This window comes from Anopheles ziemanni, chromosome 2 (assembly GCF_943734765.1).
Source record: "Anopheles ziemanni chromosome 2, idAnoZiCoDA_A2_x.2, whole genome shotgun sequence".
Lineage (NCBI taxonomy): Eukaryota > Metazoa > Arthropoda > Insecta > Diptera > Culicidae > Anopheles > Anopheles ziemanni.
In genome coordinates, this window is record NC_080705.1 from 81100858 (window position 1) to 81117674 (window position 16817).

At 47.1% G+C, this 16817-nt stretch overlaps 1 protein-coding gene across 1 annotated transcript; it reads right to left on the reverse strand.

Moving 5' to 3' along the window:
• Positions 1-719: 719 nt before the first annotated feature.
• On the reverse strand, positions 720-15742 carry LOC131294519 (uncharacterized). Its single transcript, XM_058322566.1, has 8 exons — positions 14866-15742; positions 12526-14334; positions 12156-12296; positions 11250-11310; positions 4467-5277; positions 2090-3930; positions 1768-1996; positions 720-1638 (listed from the first exon to the last, which is right to left on the reverse strand). The coding sequence occupies exons 1-8, from the start codon at positions 15433-15435 to the stop codon at positions 870-872; spliced, it is 6231 nt and encodes a 2076-aa protein (XP_058178549.1). The 5' UTR covers positions 15436-15742; the 3' UTR covers positions 720-869.
• Between the last annotated feature and the right edge of the window lie 1075 nt (positions 15743-16817).

Genomic DNA, 16817 nt, shown 5'->3' on the forward strand with positions numbered 1-16817 from the left:
AAGATAAATACTTTCTTCTTTTACCGAATACCCGCCGTGACTGTTTCGATCGTTCTCTTTTTGTGTGTTCCGATCTTCGTTACGTACATTTTAGTACACTGTACACACTCCACAGGATGTCCTCCCGTCCGGCTGACCGGTCGGTCGGTCCTTGGCACTGAACCAGGTTATAGTTTCCGTTATATGTATCGTCAAGATAGAATGGTGGTTTGCTTCCCGGCTGTGCTAACACAAAAGCTTAACACAAATAACACGTTCAACATCAAAACTGTGTATGTGTGTTTGTTGTTCCTATTCTAGGAGTAAAATGGTTCTCTTTGTAGCATCTAGTTGTTTCCTCCGCAACCTTCCGGCACCATCAACCTGCGCAGGAGGTGATGGCGGAAGCCATTGCGAAGAAGAACTTTGTGAGAAAGTAGTTTAGCGAAAAATTGCTCTACGGTGTTGTTTTTTTCTTGTCCTCTACATATAAATAGTAGTAATCGTAATAGTAATAGTTGTAGTAGTAGTGCGCGCGGTCGAGCGTTTGAAAAGTTAATTCTGAACAGTTACTACACAAAAACAACAATTCTCTTCACGATCGTGTGTGTCGTCTCGCTCGGAGAAATACACACACCCGTCGAAAAAAGTACACATATGGTCCACCGTCCTCGCGCGACCATCGTAACACAGGGGGTAGACAATTCTATACCCCCACCCTCTCTTCTCCCACGTCGCTTTATCGGGGCCGCAGTAGCGGCGCGTCGTTCCATTGTTCGTACTTAAAATCTACATCCTTCCTTAACATACCATATACGCCTGCCTGCTGCCTGTCTATATCACGCATTCGGATACCCTTTTCCAGGGGTGTGTGTGTGTCTCTCTCTCAATTAGTTAATCGCTTGCTCCGTCATTTGCCGGCAGAGAAACTCGAGCCGGGAGTTTATATCGACAATGCTGCTGTTATGGCTATTGCCGCTGTTGTTGTTGTTGCTGCTGCTAGTGCTGCTGTTGCTGGTGCTGCTGCTATTGCTTTGGCCTGGCCGCAGAACGATCTCGTTGGCTACGCCTACACCGCAATCTCCACCGACGCCACCACTACCGCCGTTACCTTTTTCCGCATTCATCCCGGCTGGACCGCAGCTATCGGTTGGCAGCGGGCCAAGGTTCGTCATAAAAATGGGAGGCGGTGGTACCAGGGGGCCAGAGGTGGCCGGATTGTGGTGCGTAATGCTGCTCAGCGAGTGCCGATGGAACATGAAGTTGGGATGCTGCATGGCCGCCGGTGGTGGTGGCTGCTGCAGCGAGGGAGGTGGAACTTGGGTGGAGTGGGATTGCGGATGGCTCTGATGGGATTGCTGTTGTTGAATGGACGGGTTGTTCGTGTTCGTGCTCGGTTTCATTCCGCTCCCATTGTGCAGCGTGGATGCAAAACTGGGATAAGAGGAGCTCTTGTTGTAGTTGGCGGTCCCATTGCCGTTGTTATTGCCATGGTGGAAGTACTGATGAGCCATTGCTTGCATTAAGGTCTGCGATTGTGGCTGACAAATGGAGTTCCCGTGCCCGGGCGGAACAAAGTACGGCACCGAGCTCTTACGGTGCGGTTTCGATTGGGATTCGTTCAGGTTAGCTGGCTTGTGTTTGTTGTTCACCGACCATCTGTTGAAAGAAAAATATCAAATTAACAGCAATTCAATGAAGGTAAATATTGAATTTGAGAATTTTCTTAAGTAGCAAGTGTTTGTACATATGCCAAGAAAAAAACAAAACTATAGAATGTGCTTTTACCTGGGTTTATTGATGCCGGGACCGGCGACGTTCGTGTTTTTGGCAAAGTGTCCCTTCGGCGTCAGCTGCATCTTGATCTTCGACACCTTAAACTTGTGTTCCTTCATCGGACCCGAGTGCGCTAGGAACGCGTCGTTATGCAAGGCGCGCTCCACAATCCACATGAAAATGTTCAGGTACTCTTCGTCCTGCTGACTACAAACCGGTCGCATAAGGATGATCGAACCAACTAAATGAGGGGAATATATAAACATAATATGGATTGTTTAAAAACTATCGAGCAGAAGCTGACCAAATGGTCATTGAACAGTATTTAACCTACCCAGATCTAGCACCTTCACGAACTGGCCAGCAATGTCCTCCTGTTGGTCCATCCCGATAGGTTTCATTGGCGTAAGCACGATGTTCGTCAGCTCCTCCAGCACCGTCCCGAGATGCGCCTTCTGCCCGGCAATCAGGTCCTTCTCCAGCTGCAGCAGCGTACCGTAGCGTTCGTTCAGCTTCTGGATGCAGATGGCCAGCTTGTGGCGGGCACCCTTCGTGACGCCCAGACTTTGCAGATACTCCTCCGTGATGGAGAGCATCTTGTCGTACGTGAGATTGGAGAACAGCCATACGTACTTGTGCAACCGCAGGCTCTTTAGCCAGTGCGCGATGCTCGACATGCCCACGTTCGGTGGCCCACCGCCGTAAAGCTTCATCAGGCTGCTACTACCCTGCTTGTAGTCATCCAGCTGCGTGTCGGAACCGCTCGAAGCGAGCGACGAGCGGGGGCTTTCCATCGTGAGCGAAAAGCTGCGCGGTTTGTTCTGCAGCAGCTGCAAGTTGGTAAGGTTCTCCGCCGATAGACATTCGTTGTTTTGTTTCTGCTGCGGATGCAGCAGGTCGCCGACACCGCCCAGCGCGGACAGAGTCGTTGGCGTCGTGAGGCTGTTCGAGCGACGCGTCTTCATGAGTGTGCCGTCTATGTCTAGATCGAGCAACCCTCCACCATCGCCAGCACCGTGAGAAAGATGTTGCTGGTGTTGGTGGTGATGATGATGGCCGTAGCTGGGCAGAGGCGGTACGCGCAAGAAATCACTCACGTTGCTGTCGAACGAAACTAGCTTCTTGCCACCGCCGCTTACTCCGGAACCAGCCGAAGCAGCGTGCGGCACGGCGGTGGACGATGCTGCCCGGATGGCTGCCGCGTTACGTGTCAAGAAGTTAAACTCGTCCTCGTTCTCAAAATCACAATCATAGTCGAATATTTCCGTCCCATTCTTGCTGAACGAAATGTGATGGTCGTCGGTGGAGTCGTAGAGCAGCGATTCCGTCGCGGCCATGAGATCATGATGCGCCTCACTTTCGGTGTTGGACGCAGCAACAGTTGCTGCCGATGAGGATGAGGTCGTCGTCGAAGTAGGCCTTTGCTGCTGATTGTTGTGTAACAACAATCTGGGAAGCGAAACTCCATTGCTTGCGTTGCCATTGACAACGTTACCTCCTCCTCCCGGCAACGCTTGACTAGATGCGATCAAATTTTGCCCGATCGTCTTGCTGAACTCGTTCGACGACTTTATGTCTTCCCGTGCTCCGGCGATGGTCCAATCCGAGTGCTGTCGTGGCGAAGACGCACACTTGAGCAACTGCGAGGCGCCACTATCCAGACAGGAGCTGGAACTGGTAGTCGAGCTAGAGCTCGAACTGGAGCTACTACTACTGTTGATGTTACTACTGCTAGTATTGCTATTCCCGCCTGCTTGTGCGACGGTCGTCTGGTTTAGGCTCTGTTGCGATTTGGACAGTGCCGATTGGCCATTCTGTTGTACGGGAGGAAGCGCAGGTGGTGCATGGTGATGATGCTGGTGATGCGGCGGACCGGTCAACAACGGAGGTTGATTCAACGGCACCGACGTAACGCCCGGGTGAAGGTTTGCGTTCCAGGAGCTCAACCCCAGTCCGCCACCAGATGCGGTAGATGTGGTTAGGAATTGTTGTGCGGGTGTGTTTCCGACCGCAGGGAAAGCACTACCGTTGTTACTACCATTGCTGCCAGCATTTGCATTGGTCTGTTGTAGGTTGAAGAAATTGCGATTCTTGGTAATCGTTGCTGCGGACGATGGGGGAAGGTAGGACGTCGAGATGAAATCCTCCAAGTACCGCAGCCAGTGGCTGAGTACACTGCAATGGTAGCGATAGGTAAACAAAAGTTTGTTAGATTAATTAAAATAAACAGAAACAGAACGACGCAATACACAATTCTGTATTTTATAGTACCAGTGGAACCACCAATGGCAACTTTCTTCGAACACTATCACGCTGGATGAACCTCAACTCAGCACTCGTAAACACAAAATACCATGGCAACGTGAAATGTATCATCAGTGTGATTTTGTGTCAACGTTATTCACATAAAAGCTAATTGTTTTTATCGTATATCGTATTCATAATAAGATGGTTTTGCCATCTCATTATAATTGATTATATTGATAGACTTTTGGAGTTGAATTAAAATGAATGGTTAAAAAACTATGATGCCTTTGTGTTAAGTGTTAAGAAACGGTACGGTCAAGCAACCAAGAACATGATTGATAGTTATCATTCGTTGAAAGTTATTACCATTGATTGCTTTACGGGTTCTATCATCCGTTCAGCAAAACACTGCAAAAGTATTACTATGTACGTTATTTGTTAATAAATGTATTTCTTCGCCTTACCGTCGATCGTCGTTCGTTATCGCTGGATGAATAAGCAGATAGGACAGTGTCTGCTGCACGATCTCCGTCGGTACGAGCTGGCGACAGGCGTCATCAACCGCAGCCGGAATCAGCGACATGTACATGCTCTTCGCCTCGTCATTGCCCGGAGCCAACAACGGCAGGTACATGAGAATATCTTTCAGGATGTCTTCCATCGTTTCCGGTTCCCGCTGCTGCTGCTGCTGCTGCTGTGGTTCGTGACCGACGCTTCCGGTGGTACCATTCTTAACCGGCACGCTGCTGGCTGTTACCGTAATCGTAGCCGTGGTCCCAACGGAGGCCGACACCGAGCGCGACGACGACGAAGCGGACGACGGAGATTCATCGGTGCTGGCTGGCAGCGGGACACCCTCGGATTTCTTTAGCAGATCGTACAGCGAAGAAGATTCGTTTGTTGCTTTGAGATTGTTGTTCACACTGTGCGTGTTGTTGTTGTTGTTATTCAGATGAGGCCCACCGATGAGCAGCGACGCGGAGGCATTGGTGTGGCCGCTCAATCGATAGTACTTCTGTACCAGCTTGCTCAGCAGCGCCGTGCTGTTGGCTTTCGTTTCCAGCTGCAGCAGCTTCGACTGCGTGCTGTAGTTCTGTGCGAGATTATAATCGATCGATACCTGCAGAAACTTAAGGTTGGCGAACGGGACGCGCTTCAGGAGCGCGTACAGGACGACGGTGCGCTCGCAGTCGTTCCACTGCTCGAACAGGGACGTCACGGTGCCCACCTGCTCGCAGAACATTGTGGATGGATTGCCGCCAGGATATTTCATCGCTAGTTACCGTTCGCACCGTTTACACCGGCTCCACGTGTGTTATGGTGCTTCTGAAGCTTTATAAAGGTTGTCGATTCTTTTATTTCTCTGCCGATGTGGTGTACGGGAGGTAACGATGAATTTAACTTATTAACTATTTTAAACTGCCTTTAATGCAGACAGTTACGTCAGTTTTTGTATGATCACGTCATTCAGCAACATTTAATATCTGCAAAGGAAAACAAAATAATTAATGAACAGATCATCAATCACATGATTCTCATTTATGCACCAAATTAAATTCCCAAGGCAAACAATGGACCCTTTACTTGTAAAAACACCCACAAAACAGTTTGTTCCGTTGCAGGGAGGCCTGTCCGGACCACATTGGGAGGTATGGGACAATCGATGCTAGGCATATTCTTAACCTCTCTGACTGACGCGTTTTCCAACGCCTACTTACAAATCTACCGGTAAAAAGTTTCATTTTCCCTCTCTCAATCGGTGAGAGAGGAAACCGTGAAAAGTTGTTGTTATTTTGTGATTGTGCGTTTTGCGTAAAATTCCCAAATTAGACATAAATCAGGTCACAGTGGTGGACGGCATTCGCGTCAGCACACACCCACCGCGCTGCCGGTCAGGTTTCATAATCTTCTCAAAAAGCCCCCTTCCTTCCTCTCTTCCTTGCGGGTGGGGTTGTGTGGCAGGGGACAGGGGAAAGGTAATAAAACAAAACAAAAAAGAATCCCAGGGTGTAGACAATCTTTCGGTCATCGTGCGGCCGCTAAACAAAGACCACGCCGTTTACACACTTTTGGGTTACTCGCAACGTGTCCTGCGCGGCGCCGCGTCCTCTAAAGTGCCTGATCAACAATATCTCGACATGTTTGACGGTCACCATCATCTCTCGGGCATCGAGTCACACATCGTGTTGTCGAAGGAATTGGGGAGGCGTTGATGTGGGGCCCGAACGCGATTTACGTCGTCTTGTTCGCAGCAGGAAAATGTGACGCCGGCAAAGAAGTCGATCTACCTTGTAGGTTTTGCTAAATCTGCGTCCTCCAATTTTAAAGCGCTCAGCCCTACCTGGTTTACATCCGTTGCTGAACCGCTTTTTGTGCGACTTTCGCCCTGGCTCGGCGAGTCCTTATCACTTCACAATCTATTCTTATCGCTACAGAAGACAGCACACGTCTTGTGCTATGTTTTGCTGTTTCTTGGACCGGGAGGAAGATCCTCTCCCCGCATTCCTTCCTGGACAGTTTACCTCTTGCTTCGAAAACAAACAAACAAATCCTACCCCCTTCGAGCGGACGGGCGGCCTTAGGAGGTTAACGAGGATTTCGAATCGACGTGTCGTGTGAGTGTGTGTTTAGTGATGTTGCGATCCGACCGTTTCGCAAAAGGTCGAAACTAGCTCGCCCACCCCGCTCTCTCGCTTTCTCCACCTGTTCCGCTACCACGACGGGTCGTACGATTGGGAAAAAATTTTCCTTTCACGTCAGCACGAACGTGACCGACGTAGTACACGCGTCGTCGAAACGATCGAAACTGTTGCGGCTGCTGATGGTAGAACTTACTTTCGCGGAATGCTTTATTTAGGAAGCGGATTTATTATGACGCCGGATGCGTCATGTCGATTCGCAACGTTCGTGTTGTCGATCGCAGGAGGTTCTGAAAAAAAACCCGCCGACTTCGACACATCGATTTACACTTTGCCCACTTTAGCTTTCATCGATCACGATATGTCCCAGACCCCTAGGTGAAGTAGTGATGCAATTCGGCGTTTCGCTTACGATGCTTCCGAAAATCGATAGTGCAGCAGACATTTAATGTGTGCGCCATTTTCCTTCAGTCCTTTAAAAAAAAGCAAAAACAAAATGGATTTCGTTACAACGCTGCCACCATCGCCAGCCATCCAACTAAAAGGTCATTGCCCATCGATATTCCATTTTGGCGGTTTCCTCCTTCGTCCTCATCACTACTAAGAAAGCCGCCATCATCCCCACGCACCATCCGGTGTACCGGTTGTTCCTATCGTCGCATGGCTTTCTCGTATCACCTGTGCGTCTGGCGGCATCTTTCCCTCAGAGTCTACGGTGGGAGATTTTTCACGGAGCATCCAGCTAGCAAACCACGCTATATCGAAAAGGAAAGAGGCACATCATGCGTGTGAAGCGAGTCCGCCACCTGGGACGAGTGCAAAAAGTGTGGTTAACCTGCAACGCCGTGTTGGCACACAAGGGAATGTTTAGGAGCTGGATGTTTGGCGATTTGTTTGCGCGCGCGGGAAAGAAGATGGCCAAAAACACTTCGGTAATGAAAATCTCCCGCGGCGCGGGGTTATGGCGCCATGGTACGCGATGGCGGATGCCGACGATGCTTGTAGTCGTGTAGTGGCGGGCGATAATATATCGTTCTACATAACATTTGGCAGCGCGTTGTTTCGGCTTTTCCGGCTTGTGGGACACACACAAGACACACACATTCACTTCAGGCGAAAATCGTGGAAAAACCCGTTCATTTAACCACGAAAATCTTTTAATTTAGTGTCATACAAGGGCATACCAAACACGTTCCCCCACATACACACAACCCTCCCCTGGTCTTACCTTTTCCCTAGCGTACGTTGCGCAGCGGTTCGAACGCCGCCTTTAGCCGCAATACTTCCGCCGTTCGAAGGAAAACGCGCTCTTCTTCCACGCGCGCACTGGCGGCAGCTGTCCCACCTCCCGCGAGGTTAACCCTGAAGCGCGCGGGCCTACGCCACTGCGTTGTGCGTTCCGATTTGCCGATTTGACGTTCTCGGGCAATGTGGTGTTGGCGTTGTTCGGCGAGGCGGGGTTGAAGAATTTCACCAACGCGCTCGGACCAGCTTCCGACCAACCACCGTCCGTGCGGTGGTATGCGAATCGATCCCAGACCGCGAGTCACTCGATAAGGAGCGTGACGTGCGCCAGGAAACGAAAGGACACGACAAAGGTTTTCATATACACAAACGCGCGCGCACAAACACACAGTCATACACACGACACTACGGAAAAGAAAATGAAGCGACTCTGGAGGTGAAACGCCCGTGCAGTTCACATTTGCGGCAGCGAGCGCCACTTTTCTCCACCGTTTTACTGTTTCACGGAAAGGGGAGGTGAAGACAGAAACGGACGAAAAAGAAAACACTCCTTTTTTAACACACGATGCCAGCAGCGCTTTTCGCATGGACAGACGGATGGATCGGAGGGACCACACGGTGTTGCTGACGCTGCTGCTGCTGCAATAACGGCTGCACCGCTGCACACCCTACCGGACTTGCCGACGGAAAGTTTCCGTTTTCTTCTCCTCCCGGAAAACGGGAAGGCTTTTCAGGGTGTTTCTTCTCCGTCGTCGTTCGTCGTTCTTGCTGTTAATGCTGCTACTGAAATGCTACTCGAACGAGTAGTGTTGGCAGAATCGGATTTTGGCAGATTTGAAGATTCGATCCCTAGACGAATTCTAATGATTCGAATCCCGTATGACGGATTCCAAAGATTCGAATTCCATTTGACGGATTCTAAAGATTTGATTTGATTGGGATTCCTAAAAATCCGATAAACATTCATGAACCTATTTTTCACTAAGAAATACATCATCGATTATCTGAGGGGTTCTACCATAACATTTAGCCCATGGAGTGACAATGATTCAGAACAGGACCTGATATACATTTTTACCGAATCACTGTGCACGATTTTCAATGCCTGCGAAGAACATCGTTTCCATACGTTAGTTGATTTTCAAGATCAACAGAATTACTTGCCGCGGTGAACCTCACATCAAAAATGTGTGGCATGTTTTTATTACGGAAAAAGCGAGTTATCAGTTGTGATTTGATGAGGATTCAGATTAGGATAAACGATTTTTAGACCCACATTGATTGGTTTACATCATCTCGCGAATTTTGCGCATCTCAGAATGGATTTGAATCGAAAGATTTGAATCCCTGTAGAGATTCAGTTTCCTCATCACTAGTTAGTGGAAAGAAGTAACACCTGTTTCCAGCTACCTTGGTGCATCTATGATAGCTGAAGTTGACAGCAGTGAAAAACCAAAACATTGATACTACGATCAAGGTAGGTTGATTAATACTTCGATAACAATTTGAAAGAATTGCTGAAATAACAAATTTATTAATAACTTTTAGATGTTCAGATTGATTTCAACATTAAACCCCCCAAAAATGAATACAGCTTTAAATAACAAAGTTTTTGCGGTACTACATAATTTTTGAAGATTAAAAATGCATGGAGAAAGAGGTACAAGAACCTTGGTGCGAAGAAGCGTGTAAATTGAATAATAAGCAAATAATAGAATATGAATCCGTTATGAATGTACGCTTTATATTTTTATTAGGCAATTCTTGTTCACCATATGCTTTTGAATGCTAAATTTCATCATTAAAGAGCTTTTTGAATTTCTGCCGTAGTTTGTGAGCGTGGGTCATGCTTTACCAGTATCGTGGTGCATTTCGGTTGCATATTCAATGAACCAATTTCTTCCGGAGGGCTTCGTGAGCATTCATCTACCAATTGATTTTCGCGAGTTGCTCTTATTTTGTTTTCCAATGCCAGCAAGCCTCGGTCTATCAAACTGTCCAGGTGATAGTACTGACGGTGGGCAATGAAATCTTTAACCGAATAAACCACATTACCAAGTAGATGGAAAACGTGCGTTAGTCTCTCCTTCAGCCGCAAATCAATCGCAATGTCCGCAGCACGTTGTTGAGCAAAATTTACATTCATCCACACCTTCGTTGTTGCTCGTCCGAGGGTTGAGTTGGCCAGATTAAACTGCGGAGCTATTCCAGACTGGACACTATCGAGTACCTGCTTGCAGAGCCATTTCTTTTCTGGTGGAGCCGTCGGGCGCCAACAGTATGCCTTGGAGTGGCTTTTGACCGGTCCGACAGTGCGTTGCCACTGGACCGATGTTTGGGCGGCCGCGACTGCAGAGTTTCCTAATAATTTGGACATCCTGAACCGATGAAATTTAATGATTTGGCAAACAATGTAGAACTTTGCGAAACTGTAACGTTTATGGTTACTTTGATCGGAACGGAAAAATTTCTTTATGACGCTGAAAAGTTTACAAAAAAAAATTCATTGTTGTATGTTTTACAAAATAGTTAAGTGAACTCTTTATTGTTCAGTATATTTTGCTTTTTAGTTGTTTTTTTGTTTTCATTCTCCAATTATTGCCTGCTACATAGTTCCCAAAAGCATAAAAGTAAAAAACTCATCAAAACGGAAACAAAATCAAAATTATTTGAACTCTTCAATCTAGCAAAATTTGTTATCCTACTTAAAACCTAATATAGAAAGATGGTGTTCGCTTAAGCCGTTGCGCTTGTTTGATAGAAAACCATCACCCTTCGGCATGGCGAAAGCTAGAGGCGCACTTTAGAAAATTCTAAAATTAATTCGACGGATTCCAGCATAAGTTGTATGGAGAGCATATGCGATCTTCTAAATGCATTGCTGGCCGCGATCAACATACTAATCCGGTGGACCGGAATGTGGAAGATGAATGTGGGCACGTTTTTGGCAAAGTTTTATTCGATCGCATAAGTTGAGCGTGTTATGTACAGATGTGAAAATGCGTTAAGTGGGTGCTGTGTGTTTTGAAAAGCTATCTCCTTGTGTGTGGGAGCGGTTTAACAACTAAAGATCCATTAGGGCATTGGTGATTTATGTACTTTCTAAGTACTGATTTTCCAGACTTACATTTGCTTTGAACATTGTTTATAGAAACTAAGGGGCAATATCTACAAATAATTAAAAACAAGTCTCACACCTGATGTTAGGACTACATAATAAAAGAAAATTGTGGCTATTGTTGCAGGAGAAAAAAACAAAACGGTTAAAACGACAAAAATTCCCAGAGTGTGGGCTGCTGATCGATGTGGGTGTGCTGGACCGTTTTGTTCTCTTTCACTTAGAACTATGACATTCGGTAATACTTTTCGCGTTATTAATCTTCTGAGCACTGCGAAGGAGGATTACGTATTGGAATACTACTGTCTACGGGGATTTTGGAAAAAAGAAAAGACTGTTTCGACCTAGCTTATAATTGAAAGTAAAATATGCAGATGGAAAATAGTTGTAAACTGTTTGATGCGCATTCAAATTGTTCCCAATAATTCATTACTGCATCTAGATAGGTCCTGTTGATCATTCAACAAACGTATGTAGCGTGTGAAGCGTAGGAGAAGATTTGCTTTTTTACTTTTTTCTCTCGTTTCTCGAAAGCACTGTACAGTGTCTCAGCTCCGGCTTTTTTGGTTAGAAGATTTTTAATTTTGGTTTTGCCTAATTCATCGCAACGACGATCACATCATTCAATGCGCAAGAAGCAACGCACTTCTCTTCAGCTCTTGGGTTGTGTTTATCTATGTTGTTCCGGTTTTCTGCTACCTTTTACTGACATTATTATCCTTCTCAAATGTGCTCTTTTAGACCAGATATGAGTACATAAGATAGCGAAATTTCGATTGCGCCGCGTGTGCCATTATCAAACTGTACATCGAAGATATCGGGTATGAAGAGTGTATTTTGGATGTAGGAGGAGAAAAAACTGACTGATCTTAACATTTAATTCTGCTTAACGTAGTAATTCAAAATCACCACCAGTTGACACACTATATAGCCCATGGTGCGTGGGGAGAAGGGCCGACGCCTAGCGTCGACCCGAGTGCAGCGAGGAACTGAGATGATGACGGGAAGGAGGGGATTTCCCTGCTTATGCCTACGGACCAACGAACGGAACCAAAACAAGTGAAGCACAATTCCGACGAATTGTGTGCTCTCAATTCCGTCGCCGGCGACTTCCGGGGCCCCGCATGATCGAATCGAATTGCTCAATCGACAAACATTTCCATCAAATCGTGTTCGTACATGGCGATGACCATCATGATGCTGAAGCCAAGCGTTAGGCCAAGAAACTGCAACAAAAACTCGGATGTCTTACAGCGCTCTTCCGCCCCGTGGGATGACGTTAACTCGGGGATCTGTTGCGGGAAGAAAATAAGAAAAAAAATTTAAACTCAATTCGTTTGGTCAAATAAGGCAAACTACTATTGTTGATTGTTAATATGACTGATTTTAATTTTCCTTGCTAACATTCACATTACTGATATCTTTCGCTTAAGGAATAAATTGAAATCTTTAAATTTTATTACAAGGATGAATCACCAACAATAGTTTTGAATAATTTAAGAAAAGCATAACTTCACTCACCATGTCTACCATCGCAATGTACAGGAACATTCCAGCAGCCAGGGCAAAGATCCAGGATGATGCTTCCGGTTGATGGCCAACGATGATGCCAACAACCATACCGAGCAGGCTGAGCAGCGAAGACAACAGATTATAGTACACCGCCTCCTTCGCCGACATGCCCGCCTTCAGCAGTACCGCAAAGTCCCCCAGTTCGTGCGGTAGCTCGTGGCAAAACACTGCAATGGCAGTCGAGAACCCGCCGGCAATGTTGTTTGCAAATGCCGCCCCAATCGTCATGCCGTCGGTGAAATTGTGCAATCCATCCCCCATGATCACCATCCAGGCAACGGCCGACAGCGATCCCGGTGGCGAATGGACGTGACCGTGCGTGTGCGAGTGTCCGTGGTGCTTCGTTTCATGCTCACGCAGAATAATCGTGTAGTTTTCTTGGCGCACTTTTCCACCGCCGCCGGCAGCGTCCACTTTGCCATGTGAGCTGGCGTTATGATTCTGTGCCTGCTCACTCTCGATTGATCCATCGTCCAGATTTGTGGACACCGTATTGTTATCCGCGTTGGTAACTTCCTCCCCCGAGTGATGATGATGATGATGATGGTTGTGGTTCAGTACTGTATACTCGGTGACGTTTTGATCGGTCGCCGTTGAGGCATGCGCACCCCCGCCGGTGTGGTGATTGTTGGCGCACTTTGCCAGTGCATTGTTGTGGTTTTCGTTCGTCCGGTTGTGCTCGTGATGGTCGTCCTTCGTGTCCATGGCAATCTCATCGTAACAGTATGGGTAGGAGCTGTACTTGTGCTTGCACTGCTTCTCACCAGCGCTCGACGCGTGCAGCGAGGCCGATTCCGGGTCACGCATAACACGAACCCTCGACGATGGTTTGCCCTTCTTTTCCCGATTCTTGTACCACTCCGCGATCACCGTCAGGAAACGTTCCATGAAGTAGAAAAACACTATCCCCAGGACCGCCGCCAAACCCTTGTACATCATGGCATCGTGCGCACTGGCGCTTGAGGACGAGCTCATCATGGCGTGTGGTAGCAGATGCAGCAGTGCATCACCACACAGCGTACCGACGGCCAGGGCAACCAGAAACTGCAGTGCATGATGGTAGAAGTGTTTGTCCATGCAGGGAATCACCACGACTCCGAGCAGTCCACATAAACTCACGCCAAGGATGGCAATGGACGAGTAGATCCACACGGCAGCATCGGTCGACTCCCCATTGTGATGGTGATGATGGTGATGATCGTGGTGTAAGCTGGTCACTTGTACTGCTGGTATACTATCCGCATCAATACATCCTGCCCGCTCGAGCGGCACAGGCGACAGCAGTTGGGCAAGCAACAACGGGCATACGTTGTAAAGATCGCGTTCACCAAACATAATAGTCGATTGTACCACCGGCACATGTTCCGGAATCGAACTGCTGCTACTATTGCTTACCCTACTACTACTACTACTACTCCTGTTAGTATTACTAGTACTGCTACTACTCACAAGCGCCTCCTGTTGTGGTACTCGCATCTCAAAACTGAACCCTTCCGTTGAACTACTCACATTGTTGGAGCTACTACCATCACTGGTTGTGTTTTCTATCCTCCTATCGCTGCTGGCAATCGGAGTAGAACTACTATCCTTGCTACTGCCACTACTAGTGCTGGAATCAGTAGTGGTGTTGCTATTGCTGCCTTCTTCCGTCGCACGGTAATTAAGCTTATCACTTGAAGCTGCCGTCTCCTCTTCCCACTCCTGCGATCGTATCCTTGGTGGTGTGATGCGCCGGAGAAAATCACTACTGTTTATACACTAGAGGTACGAAGGAAAGAAACAATAAAAGAAACATAGACGTAAATATTTAGGATATATCATCGTGTTCTTTTTGTTTCTGAGTAATCGAGACATACAAAATAGATAATAGAAGGTTTCGGGATGTGAAATATTTCATTCTTTTCAGAAGCAAAAAGCAGATTCAGCCATTTTTATCATACTAACAGAAATCAAATTTGATGTGGTGAACACAGCAGGCTTAGTTAGTAAAACACATTGTTGTAAATGGTTTGTTACGAGGGTAAATTTTGTTGGCAAGTGGATCGCGGCACCAAATTATAAAAAGAATTATTGTTGAAATTTATTGAAACGGATGGTAAACTGTTTAGCAGTCATGATTAATGGAGAGCCAGGCAAGTATCTTAGCACCTTCTGCGCATGTGCACTCACTTAAGATGAGGGATACTTTCGATTGACCAAAGTAAGCGCGTACCAATCATGCGCCGGTAACCAGGAGTAAATAACAGGAGAAGTACTTTATATTCATTACAAATTCTTCTTTGTTCTTACCTTAAAAGAATCTGCCTGTTGCGCTTGCCCATTCTGGCCACTGATTAGGTTTAAGCTCGTACTTGAGCCAACTCGACTTTTTTCAGACCCTTCCTCAGCTCCACCGTCCGAAACCAATCGATACATATCCAACTTCTGCATCATACTCTCGAATCCTTTCACGGTCATGGTCATACTTTCCGGGTTGCCAAACTCGGTGAAAATTTTCTTCACGAACTGATCCACCTTCGCCTTCAGTAGCCGATTGAATTCAGTCTCCTGTTTGTCGTGTTCACCGTGCTCATGCTCCTCGTCGTCGTGCCCATGGTGATGTTGGTGACGTTTTACTATCCGATGTTCATCCTGCTGTTGACGATACCCCGGAACACTGTCGAAGGCGGACGCTAGCTGACGCTGATGATCGGTTAGCAGCTGATCGTGTCCAGCCTTCTCAAGGACTGTGTACGTCCCGCTGGGCGATCCTCTGCCTGCTTCCCTTCCGGAGGGTTCATCGCCAAAGTGTTGCTTGCATGGGACATGGTCTGCACACAGCAAACACACGACACAAACCGCCATTATATGGCGTGCCATTGTGAGCCTGGCCGTCGATCTAGCTGCCACCCCGGCGCTCGTTAAGGCTGTCTCCAACGTGTCAATGGGGTAAAATAGTTCAAGAACGGCTTCGACTCGTAGAAAACTACTGCTTTTCGTTCTCTCCCCCCCGCAAGCGGCTTATCAATCGCCTTCTTCTGTGCCGTGTTTGGTCCTTCCTTTAGCTTATTTTTTGCAACTTAAGCCCCCTTGCAAATCTCACTTCCGTTCTCCCAACAAGCATCCACTCCGTAGCCTCCGAATATGATTGTTCGATCCTCTCAATTCCATTTATGCTTACCTGCGTTGGCAAAGGATGCTTTGGATGCTACAATCTGTACAGAAAATAGGAAGAAAGGTATAAATACTGGCTGTAATAAAAGTCTAAGGAAATAGTTCATTTCAATCGATAAGGAAGATCTAGAATTTGAATCACGGCAGTTCGTACAATGTTTCTAGAGAATATTGCTGCGGCGACATCAGTAAGTGACCATAATTATTGATGAGACAACTATAATAAATGATCATCACGATAGAAGAACACGCAGCTGGCACGAGAAGGATTGGGCCGGTGCCTCACACAGTCGGCAAAGGATTGCACCATCATAAGCATAAAAAACATACTAATAATGTAAACCTGAATGACCCGTTTCACAACCGAGCGTGGACGATAAATTCCTTATCAACTGCTTCATTAGCACTGCTCCATTTACAACCGTTTCACGTGACAAATTCTGCCATCAACGTGGTTTTCTGTTGTGTAAAAACCGTTTTTCCTTGCTTCAAATGGGTTGCAATTGTAGGTAGTTTTTGTTGCTATGCTTAATTTGATTTCCTAATCACAACTTCACATTCGCACCACCAATTGCCAAATGGTAAACACACCTCGTGCATAACGTACCGACTGGATTTACCATCAACCACAGACACACACACCCTGCGAGGGACTTGCACTGCCACGACGGCAGACCAAGTGCCGCCGCCTCACACCGCAAACCACGTTGGACCACCAAAATTCATTATTTGGACCCCATGCCTCCCCCCTTCTCTCGTACGGAACAGTTCCATAATAACCTTGGCACTGGCACCGGGACCATGTAGCGGGACTGGTGAGTGGAAAGCATGGATGACTGGGCTCGCATTCGCGAAAGCTAATGAGAATCCGGCCAGAATTCCTTTGTCCCCTTTGCCCTTTCTACCTTCTTCTAGAGAAAATCCTTTGCCCTTTCTACCTCCGTGACAAACTGCGAAGGCAAAGGGGGGAGGTTGTATAGATTGCGAATGTGGGAAGGAAATTTGCCAAGGGTGGAGGAGACCGTGAGATGGATGGAGAAATTTGTTTGATCAAACTTCCCCTAACTACTGTTTATCGTGCATCAACC